The following is a 13334-nucleotide window of genomic DNA, read 5'->3' as shown; positions in this document are numbered from 1 at the left end:
TGTTGAAAAATGTCCGTTTGCAGCTCTTCAGAAACATGAAAACTTGTAGAAAGCTACTGGTTTCATGGATGGAAAAGATATTCTGTTTAATGTGTGCACTTTTCCTCTGCTATCCTCAATCACATGCTGGCCCGCTGAACTGATTCAGCCATCAAAACTTTGAACTCTTCGTTCAGCATTATTGTTTAAAATGATTTAAAATGGTCAGGTCGTTTGTCACGTTTCTAAACACTTCTCTTTGGGAGGACTAACCTCAGAACCCCCTGGAGGGTTGGGTCACTGAAAACATTATCAACAACATCTCAGTGAATTATGTTTTATTCAAAAAACATTTACAGCAACAAAACTTCCACATGATGACACGTGACATAAATCATAGAAGAGAAACTCGTAACACAAATAAAAGGCACTGAAAGTAACAAATTCAAGTTACATGACAAGTATGAGAAAATATTTTACATTCACATTTGTATAAGACTGAACAACGTAAAAACATTTGGGACAGGGTCGTAAAGAAGAAGACGACTTTTAAATGCTTCATTGGCACCATCATATACAGACACCTCACATAATATCCTCAGTTTGAAACAATGACACATGGCGTTTATTTAAACAGCGCACTCAGCCACGGCAGACGGAGAGAAACTGAGCTGCTCACTCAACAGTTCAAACAAACTGTGAAAAACGGAGACCATCGTGTTCGTACAGCATGTGAACGTTACACTGTGTTCCTATCAGTCCGCTCTTTTATAATGAAGAGACATTTGTAATGGCATAACGCCTCCATCCACAGAGTCCCTGAGAAACCAGGAATAAAAGAAGTGTTCCTCCGTCACTTCTCAAGATCCTTCGTCCACCGTCAGCTCCTGCAGCTCCTCCTGCAGAGCGTCCAGCTGCTCTGTTTGGTTCTCCTCTTGCTGCTCATGGTTCTCTGCCTCCTGGTTCGTCTGCTCCTCCGATGCTCCATCCTGGAGCTCCTCCTCTGTCTTTGGCTCCTCACGCCCGGTCTCCAGGTTCTCTGAGCTCTCGAAACAGCCAGAGTCCCTGGGCTCCTTGGCGTCCTCCCCAGATCTGTCCTCTTCTTCTGGCTCCGACTCATCGTCAGCTACATGGAGCAGAAAGAATCACATTTTAATACAGAAATACAATCCACCCTCTGAGAGGTCCGTTCATCTTCATCAGCCTCAGAGACAAACTACAGTCAGGCTCTGTGAGCTGTACACAAATACACCAACATCAATCCTGAAAATATGCTCCAAGTACTGTAGGGTTTTTTTTTTGTGTGCGTTCAGTTCTCAAGTGATTTGTGTTTTTTTACATTACATGAAGTAAATTTCCATCTTTGTGAGATTTATTAATTAGCCCTTTTCTCTGTTGAAAAACGCACCCTAAGGCATCCGCCGATAAGGATTGCATCATCAACGCATGAAGTTGTGGTTGTTTTGGTAACAGCCCACCAACGTTCTATTACATGCCCCTTTTACAAGTTGAGGACAAAGCTGACCAAGTGTTGTGTGACTGTCCATCGTTTTACCCTATAGAAGCAGACACTAATTCGACTAACGAGCAGCTGGTGAGAGTGTGGCCATAATAACTGTGTGCAGTGCTCTTTGACTTACTAGTATAAGTGATGTACGAAGTAACAAAATCAGGTGTTCAGCGGAGACACACAGACATGACAGACACAGGTGTGAACGCTGATGTGTCTCAGCTGTCCACTTGTGTTCGGATCAATTGAAAAAGCACACTTTATGTAGTAGTAGTAGAAGTAAACAAAACGCTGAAGAAGAGTACACTTGCAAGATAAATGTGACACTTTCTAATGTCACAATGGAGGGACAACTACGCAGGTTGATTTTAGCGCTGCTCATCGTGGACTATATTGCTGTCATTGTTCATTTTAGTCAAACCATACAGTTTGAAAACGAGGCGCGGCTCCAACTAGAAAACAATGTTTTGATGCATTGGATGTGCTGAATGTGCATATTAAGGCAGTACAGGAGGAGGTGCACATTAATAATCCTCCAGGACTGTAACATGCTCATGTTTAACCCAAACAATGTGTCATGTGACTGCAGTTGGTTCAGATCCAGGTCGGAACACGTTCTCACCACAAATGAACCGCACCAGAGTTTGTTTGTAACCAGACCGAGACCACCTCTTCAAGAAGATCTCGGTCCGGTTGTTTTGGTGCACACCCGAGTGTGAGTGCTGTGTTCACACCTGCCCAAACTAACCACACTTAGGGGGCAAACGAACTTGAGTTTGATTGAACCAAACCAAACAGGGCAGGTGTGAAAGCAGCCTTAGTTTTGTTTTCTTGCTGAGGCCATGTGGCAGCTTTCATAAAACGAAGTATCAACGTTTTCTTTTTTATAGAATATTTCAGAATAGTCAATCTTCAGAAAAAAGCTGCAGTTTCTCATTCAAAATCAGCTCCAATTCTAATAAAAATTAGCAAGAGAGACAATTGTTCATCAAAACAAGCGAAGGATGCAAAACTGTAAAATGTACTTCTAGTTGAAAGTCAGGAATTAAAGGATGGGCTTCATCTCCAAGTGTAATGATAGAATAATATTAATAGATATTAGTTGGTAATTTGATAATAAATATTTATTACTGCTACTAATAATCATAATAATAGAGGGATTTTTGATGTAGCTGTTTTTAATGAGAAAAATGAATTTAAAATCCATTAAAACAAGAGGGTCAAACAGCCTCCTCCCTTGTGTCTACAGTCCCTGCAGTGTGTCATCAAATTTAACTTTCTCTTGATCATACATTCATTTCAATTCAATTAAGACTTGACGAGTACATACAAGACTCTATCGCTGCAGCTAATCCATAAACTCTATTAACCGATAGCTGCTAACCAGGTCCAGTGTTCAAATCACATCTGGAGCACAGACGAGCCAAAATATCAGATATCAGATATCAGAGTAGGATTTCTTACAAGCCACTGAGCCGAACTTCAAACTGTGAGTTTAATGCTGTGCAACTGAGCCGTAAAATGTAGCTAATTATGCAGCTGAGGCAGAAGAGATATGACAGCAGCAGCATATAATATTCCCCAAAGATACATTTCTTATACTGCCTGGACCTGACGACTGAGATAAAACCTGAAATTAGCATTACTGGGACACTTTTCACAGATTTGATTGAAACTCTGGATTAGAGGAGTGTGTTTTATTGCAGCATCATTATGAGAGGTTATTGCGGTGTGTGCACCTACAGTCTCTCAGCAGCTCGGTGGCGTTCAGGATCTTGGAGCGCTCGTCTGGGTCTGTGATGTTCAGCTCGTTGAGGTGAGACTCCTTCAGCCCTGTGAAGTCCTCCAGGCTCTGAAAGCCGTGCATGGACAGCAAAGAACTCAGCTCCTGAAACACAAGAACGCAAACACAAACATTTAGACTCCATGATGATGATGATGATGTAGAGGTGCAGCAGCGTCACAAACAGTGTCATCAGACTGAATCTTACAGTCAGGCCGATGATGTCCAGGACCTCCTCCAGGGTTTTGGGCTTGGATTTGGAGCGGTTGCTCTTGCTGTTGCAGCGTCTCCTCCTGCTCGGGGGGCTCTCGTCGGGCAGCAGGTTGACGTAGATGAACTTGAAGGAGCCCACTTTGTTGTTGAGCTTCCCTGTCCAGGTCCCCACGGGGGGCTTCTCGATGATGTGGATGATGTCTCCTTTCTGTAAAAGAGAGATGACGCATGGACGCCAGGCTTAGTCATGATGATGTGATCAGAGAGGAGATAAAGGATGAACAAAAGAAAAGAGCTGGGAGCAAGAATAGTTTGATTATTTATTAACAGGGTTGGGCAAGTTGTTTTCAAAATTTAATACATCCAATATTACTTGTTGCTTTCATTTAAAAGAAATACATTACTTTACAATATTACTGTCTCTTTACCTCAGAGGTACAACTAGGCATTACAAATGGATGAAGGCCATGTTGTTTCACTGCAGATGATTAAAGCACAGAAGCTTGACTTTATTACAGGTCATTAACGAACAAGTCTAGTGGTGGACGATACTGTACAGCCTAATGAAGGCTCTCCTCCGGAGCGCAGGTCCTGCCCCTAAAGGCATTCACTTTTTGTTAGTATTAAAATCCCCTGTTTATATTAACAATAGCACAACGATACAGAACTATTAAAAAGCCAAGACCTTTTTAAATAAACAGATAGCCTTGGACACAGGGACGAGCAGGCAGAAAAAGGATCAGTCTGTTAAATTATGACAAATGGAAAAACATTTGTGCGTCTATCATATGAAACACCATCAAAAAAGAGCTAGAATACCCATCCAGAGGTTCCCAGTGTGCCGGTCAGCAACAGCACCAGAGAAACAGTTGTGTATAAGAAGAGGACGGCTGGTTATATGGGATGTGAATGGAAAAATACCCAACGTGCTAAAGGACATTTGACGGCATCACCCAGATGTGCCGATCACTGGGATGAGGAAAAAACAACCCAGAGCCCAACCCTTAAATCCACGCTGCTTTCAATCAGCCTTTACACATACAAGCAGAACAGGAGATGTTCTAGATATTTTAGGTGTATGAATGGAAACACACTGAACATGCTAACGCACAGTGCAGCATCATCAGGAAGTGCTGATAGCCGAAACACCTCTATAACGCAGCCTATAATGATATAAAGATACACACAAACCTTGGGGCGATATTTTTCTAGTGGGGCACTGGCAGAAGTGGTGAAGTGTGGATAAATGAAAACAATAAATACTTTATTTCAGGTGGTAGCGCAGTACGTGACACTTTAAATGCTATTATGTTATCCGAAATCCTGTTAGTACTGTGTTATATTACTTTGTTACAGCTAGAAGTAATATATTACTGTGAAGTATTACATCTGTTACCCCTAAAACTGTTTATTAATATAGATATAAGTCTTTATACTCCTCTGAGCTGACTGTTTAATGAACCTACATCTCTACAATGACTCAGAAATAATGATCACTTGTGCCAAAGCAGAGAAAATGAAAAGCTGAATGAATAAACACTCAGAATAAACACAGACTCTGTGTGTTTAATTTACAGCGACACAATCAAGACTGAAATTATCTCAGTTTGTCGTGTAGTTCAAACTCTGCCTTAAAGAATAATAATCAAGTCGACCCGTCTTGTTTCACTCGGTTAACAAGCTCCCTGGAGGACGAGAAGACGAGACGGCAGAAGAGGCCGAGGGCCAAATGAGACACAGCGAGGCAGACTCACTTGGAGTTTGAGCGACTCCACGTCGTAGGGGCTGGGAGTGAAGTCGGTGTGGACCAGAGCTCGACCACAGAAGGGTCCGTTGTAAGAGACGCCGTTCTCCTCCAGTCTCATGCTGTCCCTCTGGCAGTATCCGCTGTCCAGGCTCTGTCTGTCGCTACCTGAGGTGTACAGAGAGGAAGCAGCGTCAGAGTCATCCTCAGCCTTCAGATTCTAGATGGTTTGAGGTTTTTTTTTAAATATGTCCACAGATTTTGACACACTGTAAATATCTGCTTATGACTAAACAGAGTGTCAGTGTTCGAGAAATATACAGCTGTGCTGATGGAACTGGTGCTTATTATATGTACTTTGTTATCATGTTTGATAAACCAAATCTATCGGAGCTGAACAATATACTGCTGTGGACAACGCTGCAGCAAAAACTGATTTTGGCCGCCTCCAAATAAAAGAAAAAAAAAAGAATTCAATCTGTGTAAGTCAACGCTATATTTAAATGTTTAGCTTTACCTTTCACACAAACCAATTGAGGCCGCAGTAAACCAGCAACTCTGTGTTCTGCTAGGTAAAATGACTGTTTTTGCCAGTGGGGTCTGGTGGCTTTGATATGACAGCTTCAGTTACCCGTTGTAAAAGACTGTCTGTGAAAAGGATCTAAACCTCGCTCCCACTTAAACTGATATTAACTGATAAACTGACTTTTTTTCTTTTTCTTTTTAGGTGGCTAAAAACTAACTAACTGAGGCAACGCCTGTTCAGCACCGTTTGATTTTAATGTACGTGACACAAGGATTTTCTACGCGTTATTGTAAATAAGCATTGTAATTCGGTTTATACTAACATGCTATTTAGAACCCTAAAACAATATACAAGAGAAGAAACCTAAACAGTATGTAAATTGCAAACTATTGCCAGTGAAATATTACAGTATGCAAACACAGGATACTATACAGGCATATGTAAAGCATTAGATGACAACTTAACTAACAAACAGCAACCAATACATCTCTGTAACATCAGTAAGGCTTAAATGTTAAGTGTGTGAAAGACTTCACTTCCCTAATATATTTTTCAATTGCCTTTATAAGTGAGGTTGGCACCATCCGTCTCCAACCATCAAGGAGGCTCTCAGGAAGTGAAAGGCTAATGCTTATGTACACAAAAGTTTGTTGAATGATAGTACACATATTAGGTACGGTTGCAACTGTCAATTATTTTCTTGAAATGTCCGAAAATGGTGAAAAAATTCAATCAGTGTTGCCAAAAGCCTTCAAATATCTTGTTTTGTCCACAACCCAAAAATAACCCTCTTATTGTCACAGAGGAGCACAGATGCTAAAAAACAGTCACATTTAAGAAGCTGGAATCAGAATCATCTTTTTTCTTTAAAAATTACTGAGACCTATTGATGGATTATTAAATTATTTAGTGACTATTTTAATAGTTGAAAATCAATTAATCGTTGCAACTCTAATACTGAATATGTAGTGCATAGTATTCAATTTCAGATGCAGTGAATGAGTTAGCTGCGGGACACAACTTGATCCCTGCTCTTCTTTGAGCCTATATCTGTTTACATTTCACAAACCAGCACCATTCAAAATATGCTGAATTAGCTCTCAGCAGTTTTTGGTTCACACTGTATTCATGAATGTACAGACAACTATCGCTGGATTACTTTAATACTGAAGAAAACATAAAATCGTGATGATTCTCAGGTTCTCATGGTTCTGCAGTTGTAAGGAACTTTTTGTTTAAATCCTTAGCTAATGTATTTAGTTATGGACATTGTAGATGATGATATTTATGGGAAGAGTTACTAACACTGAATCTAAAAACATGTGTATCATATCTGTGTCACTGCCTGCAGTATCTTTGCCTCACTTCTCTTCCTCCACCTCCTCCTTTAACTCTCACTCACAGTCTGTAAACCTCACACTGACGCAGGTGTAGACTTACTGCCTGAGAGCTGACGGGTGATGGGGCTGAGCATGGTGTCCTCTGACCCTGAGGAGCACACGGACGTCCGCTGTCCTGCACTCAAATCTGGAACAAAATCAGCAGAGACTGGAGACAGCTCCTCACCGCTCTCACCCTGGAGACACAGAGGACAGCAAGGCAGGTCAGAGGTCGAGTCACCTTCAGTTCTCTCAATTAATTATTAATAAGTCACAGTCAATGATGGAGCTTTCCTTAGAAATCAGTTTAAGCTCTGAAGCTGACAAAACGCAGTAAACGGTTATCAGACAAAAAAAGGTGAAAAATGAATTAGTTAAGTTAGGCTCAATAATTTAACTCCTCTCTATGGGAAAGCTTTAATTTTACAGAACTCAGAGCTTCAAGGACACATTACACCACATTTTAATAACACAAGGCTTCAAACATCAACTCTGGTTTGACATTTAGGTTATTATAACACACAACAACCTCATAATGACAAATAATTTCCAGTTTTGTAAGTTTAGAGACTGAACTGAATGTGACATACACCAAACTTGAGCAGGTATGCAGGCTATTTACTTAAAAGATTGTCCTTTTAAGTAAATAGCCTGCATACCTGCTCAAGTTTCACCTCAAAATCAGATACACATATTCTCACCTGTAGTGCTATTTATAAATCTAGATGGTTTTGGTGTGAGTTGCCGAGTGTTTGAGATACCGGCCGTAGAGATGTCTGTCTTCTCTCAAACATAATGGAACGAGATGGCACTCAGCTTGTGGTGCTCAAAGAGCCAAAAAACACATTTGAAAAACTCAACAGCAATGTGTCTTTGTAGAAATCATGACCTGGCTACTCACAGACCTTGTTGTGAGCAGTTTCGTTTTTCGTTTTTGTAGGTACTATTTGCTTTCTACTGAACTACACCCACCAACCGTATCAAAACCGAAACCTCTGCCCTTGTATACTAGTATATATTATTAAATATTACTGATCTGTTGATGTGTGCATTAATACTCTACTGTTAATGATTTTAACTTCTTAATTTACTGTTGGTCAGTTTAATCTATAGCAGTGTGTCATTTTCTAAACATATATGTTGTGTGTGTGTGGCTGTCACATAAATGTAGGGGAGCAAAAGTACCATGATTCCTTCTGGATTTTAGCGGACTAGAAACGTGGACTAGAAATACTCAAGTACAAATTGTAGGCGCTTGTATTTACTTAAGTACAGTACTTGAGTAAATGTACTTGGTTTCATTCCACCTCCATCATTCTGCTTTTGTTTTAAGAAACACAGTTCATACGTTTGTCCACTAGATGGAGACAAGTTAAATGTTTTTGTAAAAACAACAGCTTCATGTAAAGATGTCAAACTGTGTTTTTGTATCTGCAATCCTTTAGAGTTTAATCACGTATTATAGGTATTATCTTAAAATTATTCAAGTATATTACTGTTCAAATACTGTGATGATGTGTCTGTAAGTGTAAACAGGATCTTACCCCCTCTTCAGCCAGAGCCTTCTGCACCATCTTGGATGTTTTTCGGGTCATGGTACGTGAGATGACGTTGCGCCATTTCTTTCCCAGTTTGCTGCCACTTTTCACTGCCTCCTCTGGTGTCACACCCTCTGGCACCTGAGGAGAGTAAAAAACCATCAACTATCTGTCAACAGCTGTTATGAGATGACAGGATACGTGCTACGACATTATTTAAATAAACCAGAGTGAAGTGCAGTTTGAGGGATTTTTTTTAAAATGGGCAAACTAAGCCATCAACGTAATGTGGCTCTCACGGTGGTTCACAGTGGCATCGCTGTCAAGTATTCACTTCTCAAAAAACTAGAAAACCAGCAGATTTTGTGGTAATGAGGTTTGCATACCCCCACACATTGCTGATACCCCCCCCCCACACACACACATACACACACACCTGCGCTCCATTGCGGCCAGGTGCTTCAAAACAGTTTCTGAGAGCATTACCAAACATAAGTGCGTCTGCAGCGGAGCACCGTGGGCTCAGTGATGAAAGCTAATGATGTTTTCAGTATTTTTATGAAGGCACTTAGTTACAGCATAATATGCTGTGACACGCTGTGCTGTTTGAGGACACAGAGGTCGAGTCATCTCTAATTTGCAAAGACAAACAAGGCAGAAGTGCTGCTAGATTAGAGAGAAGAGAGCATTTATTCAGAGAGATAGTTTGTGATAGCTGCATTAGACTCTTTGATGATGAGCATCATTCAGTGGTTTCTAAAACTGGCTGCTATTAGTTTATTTTATTATAGTTAATGTCCATTATAGTTAACTGTAGCCGAGTTTGTAAAAGCTGTTTTCTTGTGTGATTTTTACACAGCACTCAGCACTCAAATTCTCACGTAAAACTTAAAATTTTCAAGATTTTAATGCACTTTAATCTGCAGTACTCTGCACACAGCTGCCACAGAGAGGAAATGAAAGGGACATAAATGTTGAATATAGAAATATAAATGCATAATATTGAATAACAAATGGCTAACTTCTCTGAGCGGCGACCTGCAGGTTAAGTGCTTGCTGCTCCTGCAACTTTCTGACTGACACAGAGGCTCTCTGCTTGAGAGACTAGCGGACATCCTGTCTGCATGCTGCTGTCATCTGGGCTCTGTGCAATGCTTCTCGTTCTTACTTCCTCTCGTCTTCTTCACTTCTACACTGTTTTGTCCTCCAACTTCCACTGAGGGTGCTCAGAATGTTACTGGGAAGTTATTCAAGTTCTGTGAATTATAAAGTGTTAACATTCGCCCACACGTGGTGCTGCAGCAGCATCAGCAGTGTGTTGAATAAGGAAGCACAAACTGTGCACTTCTGTTAACAGCTGAAACTGATAACAATTTCTACTTGTCCTTTGTGCACTTTAGTCTCCTCTGGATGTCATTTAGGATTTGGGGGAAATGGTCACAGCAGGACGAATGAGGAAGTACGTGATGGAAGATCTGTCACTTAGGAACTCGAAACACAAAGAGTTTGTTTACTTCTACTTTTTGAAACAGTGATGTTTTGTATGTTTGATGATGTGTTTTTGTGTGTCGGTTTGAGAAGAGTCCGACTCACAGTCTCCTCCAGGCTGAACTCCTTCTCTGACACCACAGGAGAGGTGGGCTTGTGCTTCATGAAATCCTTGAAGCTGCTGGACCTCTGCAGAGTGAGCTGGATTAACACAAAAACACAAAGACAGAAACGTCAGTTGTAGTGCAACACTGATAACGGTCATGTCATGGTTGTGCACACGGTATATTCTTATCTCTTCAAATGTGTGAACAGAAACACTCTGCAGGGGGAACAACTGCTCATGTCTGCACTCACAGATATCAAAGATAAAGTCATGAATCAGTCATTAAATGTCTGCGTGTTGCAGTCGGCACTGTGGCTAAAAAAGGTATAAATGTAGTTTAGCAGGAAACACAAAGGAAATGATGTGTGGTGATTCATGAGTCTGTAATAAACAGTCTGTTTTCATAAGACTTTAGCACATTAGATGTTTGTCTCTTCTGTTTTAAACAAATCACAGTAATCACTGAACTTGATGCCAGCATGAGGATACATGTGTCTAGATGGGAATAAAGTCTCTCTTGCATTCTCTGCAAATTATTTTACCTGTTAACTGTTTGGTTAATAAAGTGTCAGAGAACTGTGAGTACTGCTTCTCAAACTTTCCTGACATCTCTTGTTTTCTCCAAGCAACTCAATTTACAAATTTACAAAGTTTCATCTTCATGATTGAGGAGGTAGAACTGAGGGTAGTGTTGTCAAAAATATTGATTCATTGATACATTCATTGATATTTAGTATTTTAAAGTTACATGTCATGGGTTTTCTAGCCCTCACTTATTGTTATTGTTTACCACAGACATTCTGCTGATCTCTGCTACTAACCAAGAACATAAAAGTCGTTGTGGTCATGTTCTAGCCTTGTCATATTTAACTTTTGGTATCATATATTGACATTTTTTAAAGGTATTCTATCAAACATAGAAATTCAAGTATTGTGACAAACATGACCTGCAGATTATTTTCTCGATTAATCATTTGGTCAATAAAAAGTGTCAGAAAATTATGAATACTGCTTCTCACACTTTCCTGACACCCAAAACAACACCCAAATTTCTCGTTTTCTCAAACCAATTCAATTGACAACTTCACAAAACTTTATTTTTATAACTGAGGAGGTGGAACTGAGAGATTTTTGGCATTTATACTTGGAAAGTGACTTAAAAGATTAATCAAATATAAAAGTAGCTGCTGATTAATCATGTCAATCCTTTGACTTCAAGTCTGCATGTCTGTTTTTACGTGCTTAAAATTCAGATTTGTTTTAAAACAAAGAAGCTGTACGTTTTTACACTTTTGCATAATTTTCACATCTTGCAGTTCCTTCTATCTTTAGTGGAAACTCTTTGTCTAATTTTCCATGTAACTGCACGTCGCTGTGCATGATCTTATCACAGCTCATCCTTCTCGATTCTTTGTAGAAACCACAGGAAACAGGCACAGCTTGAGCAACTGCTGGCAACCAATCGTTGCAGACACCCAGCCAATGCTGGCGGCTGGTGGTCTCCGTCTGCGTCTAACCTGGGGTATTTAACCACCAGTGCAGTCAAGGGAACAAATGACCTTCATTATGATGAGGCCATTACGAGTTTTGCTGGTAAATGTCTGTTTTTCCCGCCACACTTCTCCTCCCTAAAAAAGCCACAAAGCTTTCAGATAAATCAATCTTCTATTACGGCTGATAATCGCAGAGCGGTGACTCGTGTCGTGGAGCAATGATGTTCCCCAGCCTCGATCATCACTGCTGACAACTGTGTGTTAGGAAACGATTGCCGAGAACAAAGACAATGAGGTGTGTAATGACAAGGCGAGAATTAGACCACAGGAGGGGAGATGTTGATGGAAAATAAGGGCACTGGTGTTGAGCGTGGGAGGCTCGCTGTCATGGTGGCTGCTGGAGACGAAGGCACCAGAAGCCACAGAGCCTGCGATGACTCAAACTACATCTGCAGCAATGATTCACCCTGCCAGAATAGAGGAACTTTACTTTTCTAAAAGAGCACCAGGGGTACATTAACGCCAGAAAGACACTTAAAAAATAATCTGTTTTAAATTAAACGATCGCACTGAGCTTTGAGCTGTGTGTGTTTTTGTGTGTGGTTCATTGAGCTTCACCACAAAGGTTTGCACAAACGTGAGCAGACATCCTGTGTTGAGATGATGTGCACACAAAGGCAGCTGTGTGAGATGTTGAAATGTAAGGATTAAGTGTTTCAAGTGTTTTCAAGTGTGTGATAAAGACATGGTCACAATCACAACCTATAATATTAACTCTTATAAAGGCTCAATTTCAGCACACTCACTTTAAACTTTCTAAAACAATCAAATAACCAAAAACTCACCTTTTTCTTCTGCCCCTGCACCTGCTCTTTCTCCGAGGCATTCGAAGGCCTTCGCCTCAACATCTTCTTCAGCGGACAGAGATCTCCCTGGACAAAAAGCTGTGAGAGCGGTACACCGGTCTTTATCAGAGAGGGTTACTGTCACTGTGCTGTCACCGCCAGAGTTGTCAGAGCAAAAAAAAAAGGTAGAGCTGCACTCCACTGCAGCAGAGCAGAGTGCAGAAGCAGAGAGGAAGTCACGTGGCCACACAGAAACTGAAGAGGAAAACCCTGTTTTTGGCCCTCTGGTTTACACAGAGGCCAGTGGGTTTGGTACATGTACTTCTTAGCCTTGCATGCTACAAACTCTCTGTGGCAAACTCAATTGACACACAAGAAACAGTTCATGAAAATGTCATCACAGCTCAGTTTTGACTGTTAATACAGATCAGCTGATAAAAATTAGAAGAAAGTATTTTAATCTTGCTTAATAATCGACCTCTTCCTACTCATATTTACACATGTATGTTCAGTCAGATAAAAGCTCTGTAAAGAATCATCAATAAGGAGCAGTCGTTTAAAAGCGTGTCATCTCTCGCTGCAGTGTCACTGTGTTACAACATTTCTACTCCCACAGACATCAGTTTCCAACTTCAGCAAAATGTTGAAGTAGGGAAAGATCACTATCATGCAACACAGCAACGTCTGAGTTGTCATCAGCTCTGTGTCAATGTTTTTTGTCCGTCGTTTA

General features: G+C 40.6%; 1 protein-coding gene across 1 annotated transcript; it reads right to left on the bottom strand.

The window, feature by feature from the left end:
- Positions 1 to 302: 302 nt before the first annotated feature.
- sash3 (SAM and SH3 domain containing 3) lies at positions 303 to 12790 on the bottom strand. Its single transcript, XM_050043091.1, has 8 exons — positions 12605 to 12790; positions 10266 to 10361; positions 8679 to 8813; positions 7196 to 7331; positions 5240 to 5397; positions 3481 to 3693; positions 3233 to 3377; positions 303 to 1105 (listed from the first exon to the last, which is right to left on the bottom strand). Exons 1-8 carry the CDS (start codon positions 12665 to 12667, stop codon positions 840 to 842), a joined length of 1212 nt encoding a protein of 403 aa, XP_049899048.1. The 5' UTR covers positions 12668 to 12790; the 3' UTR covers positions 303 to 839.
- Positions 12791 to 13334: the final 544 nt, after the last annotated feature.

The sequence above is a fragment of the Epinephelus moara genome, chromosome 4 (genome assembly GCF_006386435.1).
Source record: "Epinephelus moara isolate mb chromosome 4, YSFRI_EMoa_1.0, whole genome shotgun sequence".
NCBI lineage: Eukaryota > Metazoa > Chordata > Actinopteri > Perciformes > Serranidae > Epinephelus > Epinephelus moara.
This window is presented reverse-complemented; position numbering and strand designations above follow the sequence as displayed.

Coding starts and splice junctions, on each gene's coding strand:
- sash3 (XM_050043091.1), bottom strand. CDS start 12,667: ATGTTGAGGCGAAGGCCTTCGAATGCCTCGGAGAAAGAGCAGGTGCAG. Junction 10,362..12,604: donor TGCAGGGGCAGAAGAAAAAG/GTGAGTTTTTGG, acceptor GTGTTAATCCAG/CTCACTCTGCAGAGGTCCAG. Junction 1,106..3,232: donor CACCGAGCTGCTGAGAGACT/GTAGGTGCACAC, acceptor TGCTCCATGTAG/CTGACGATGAGTCGGAGCCA.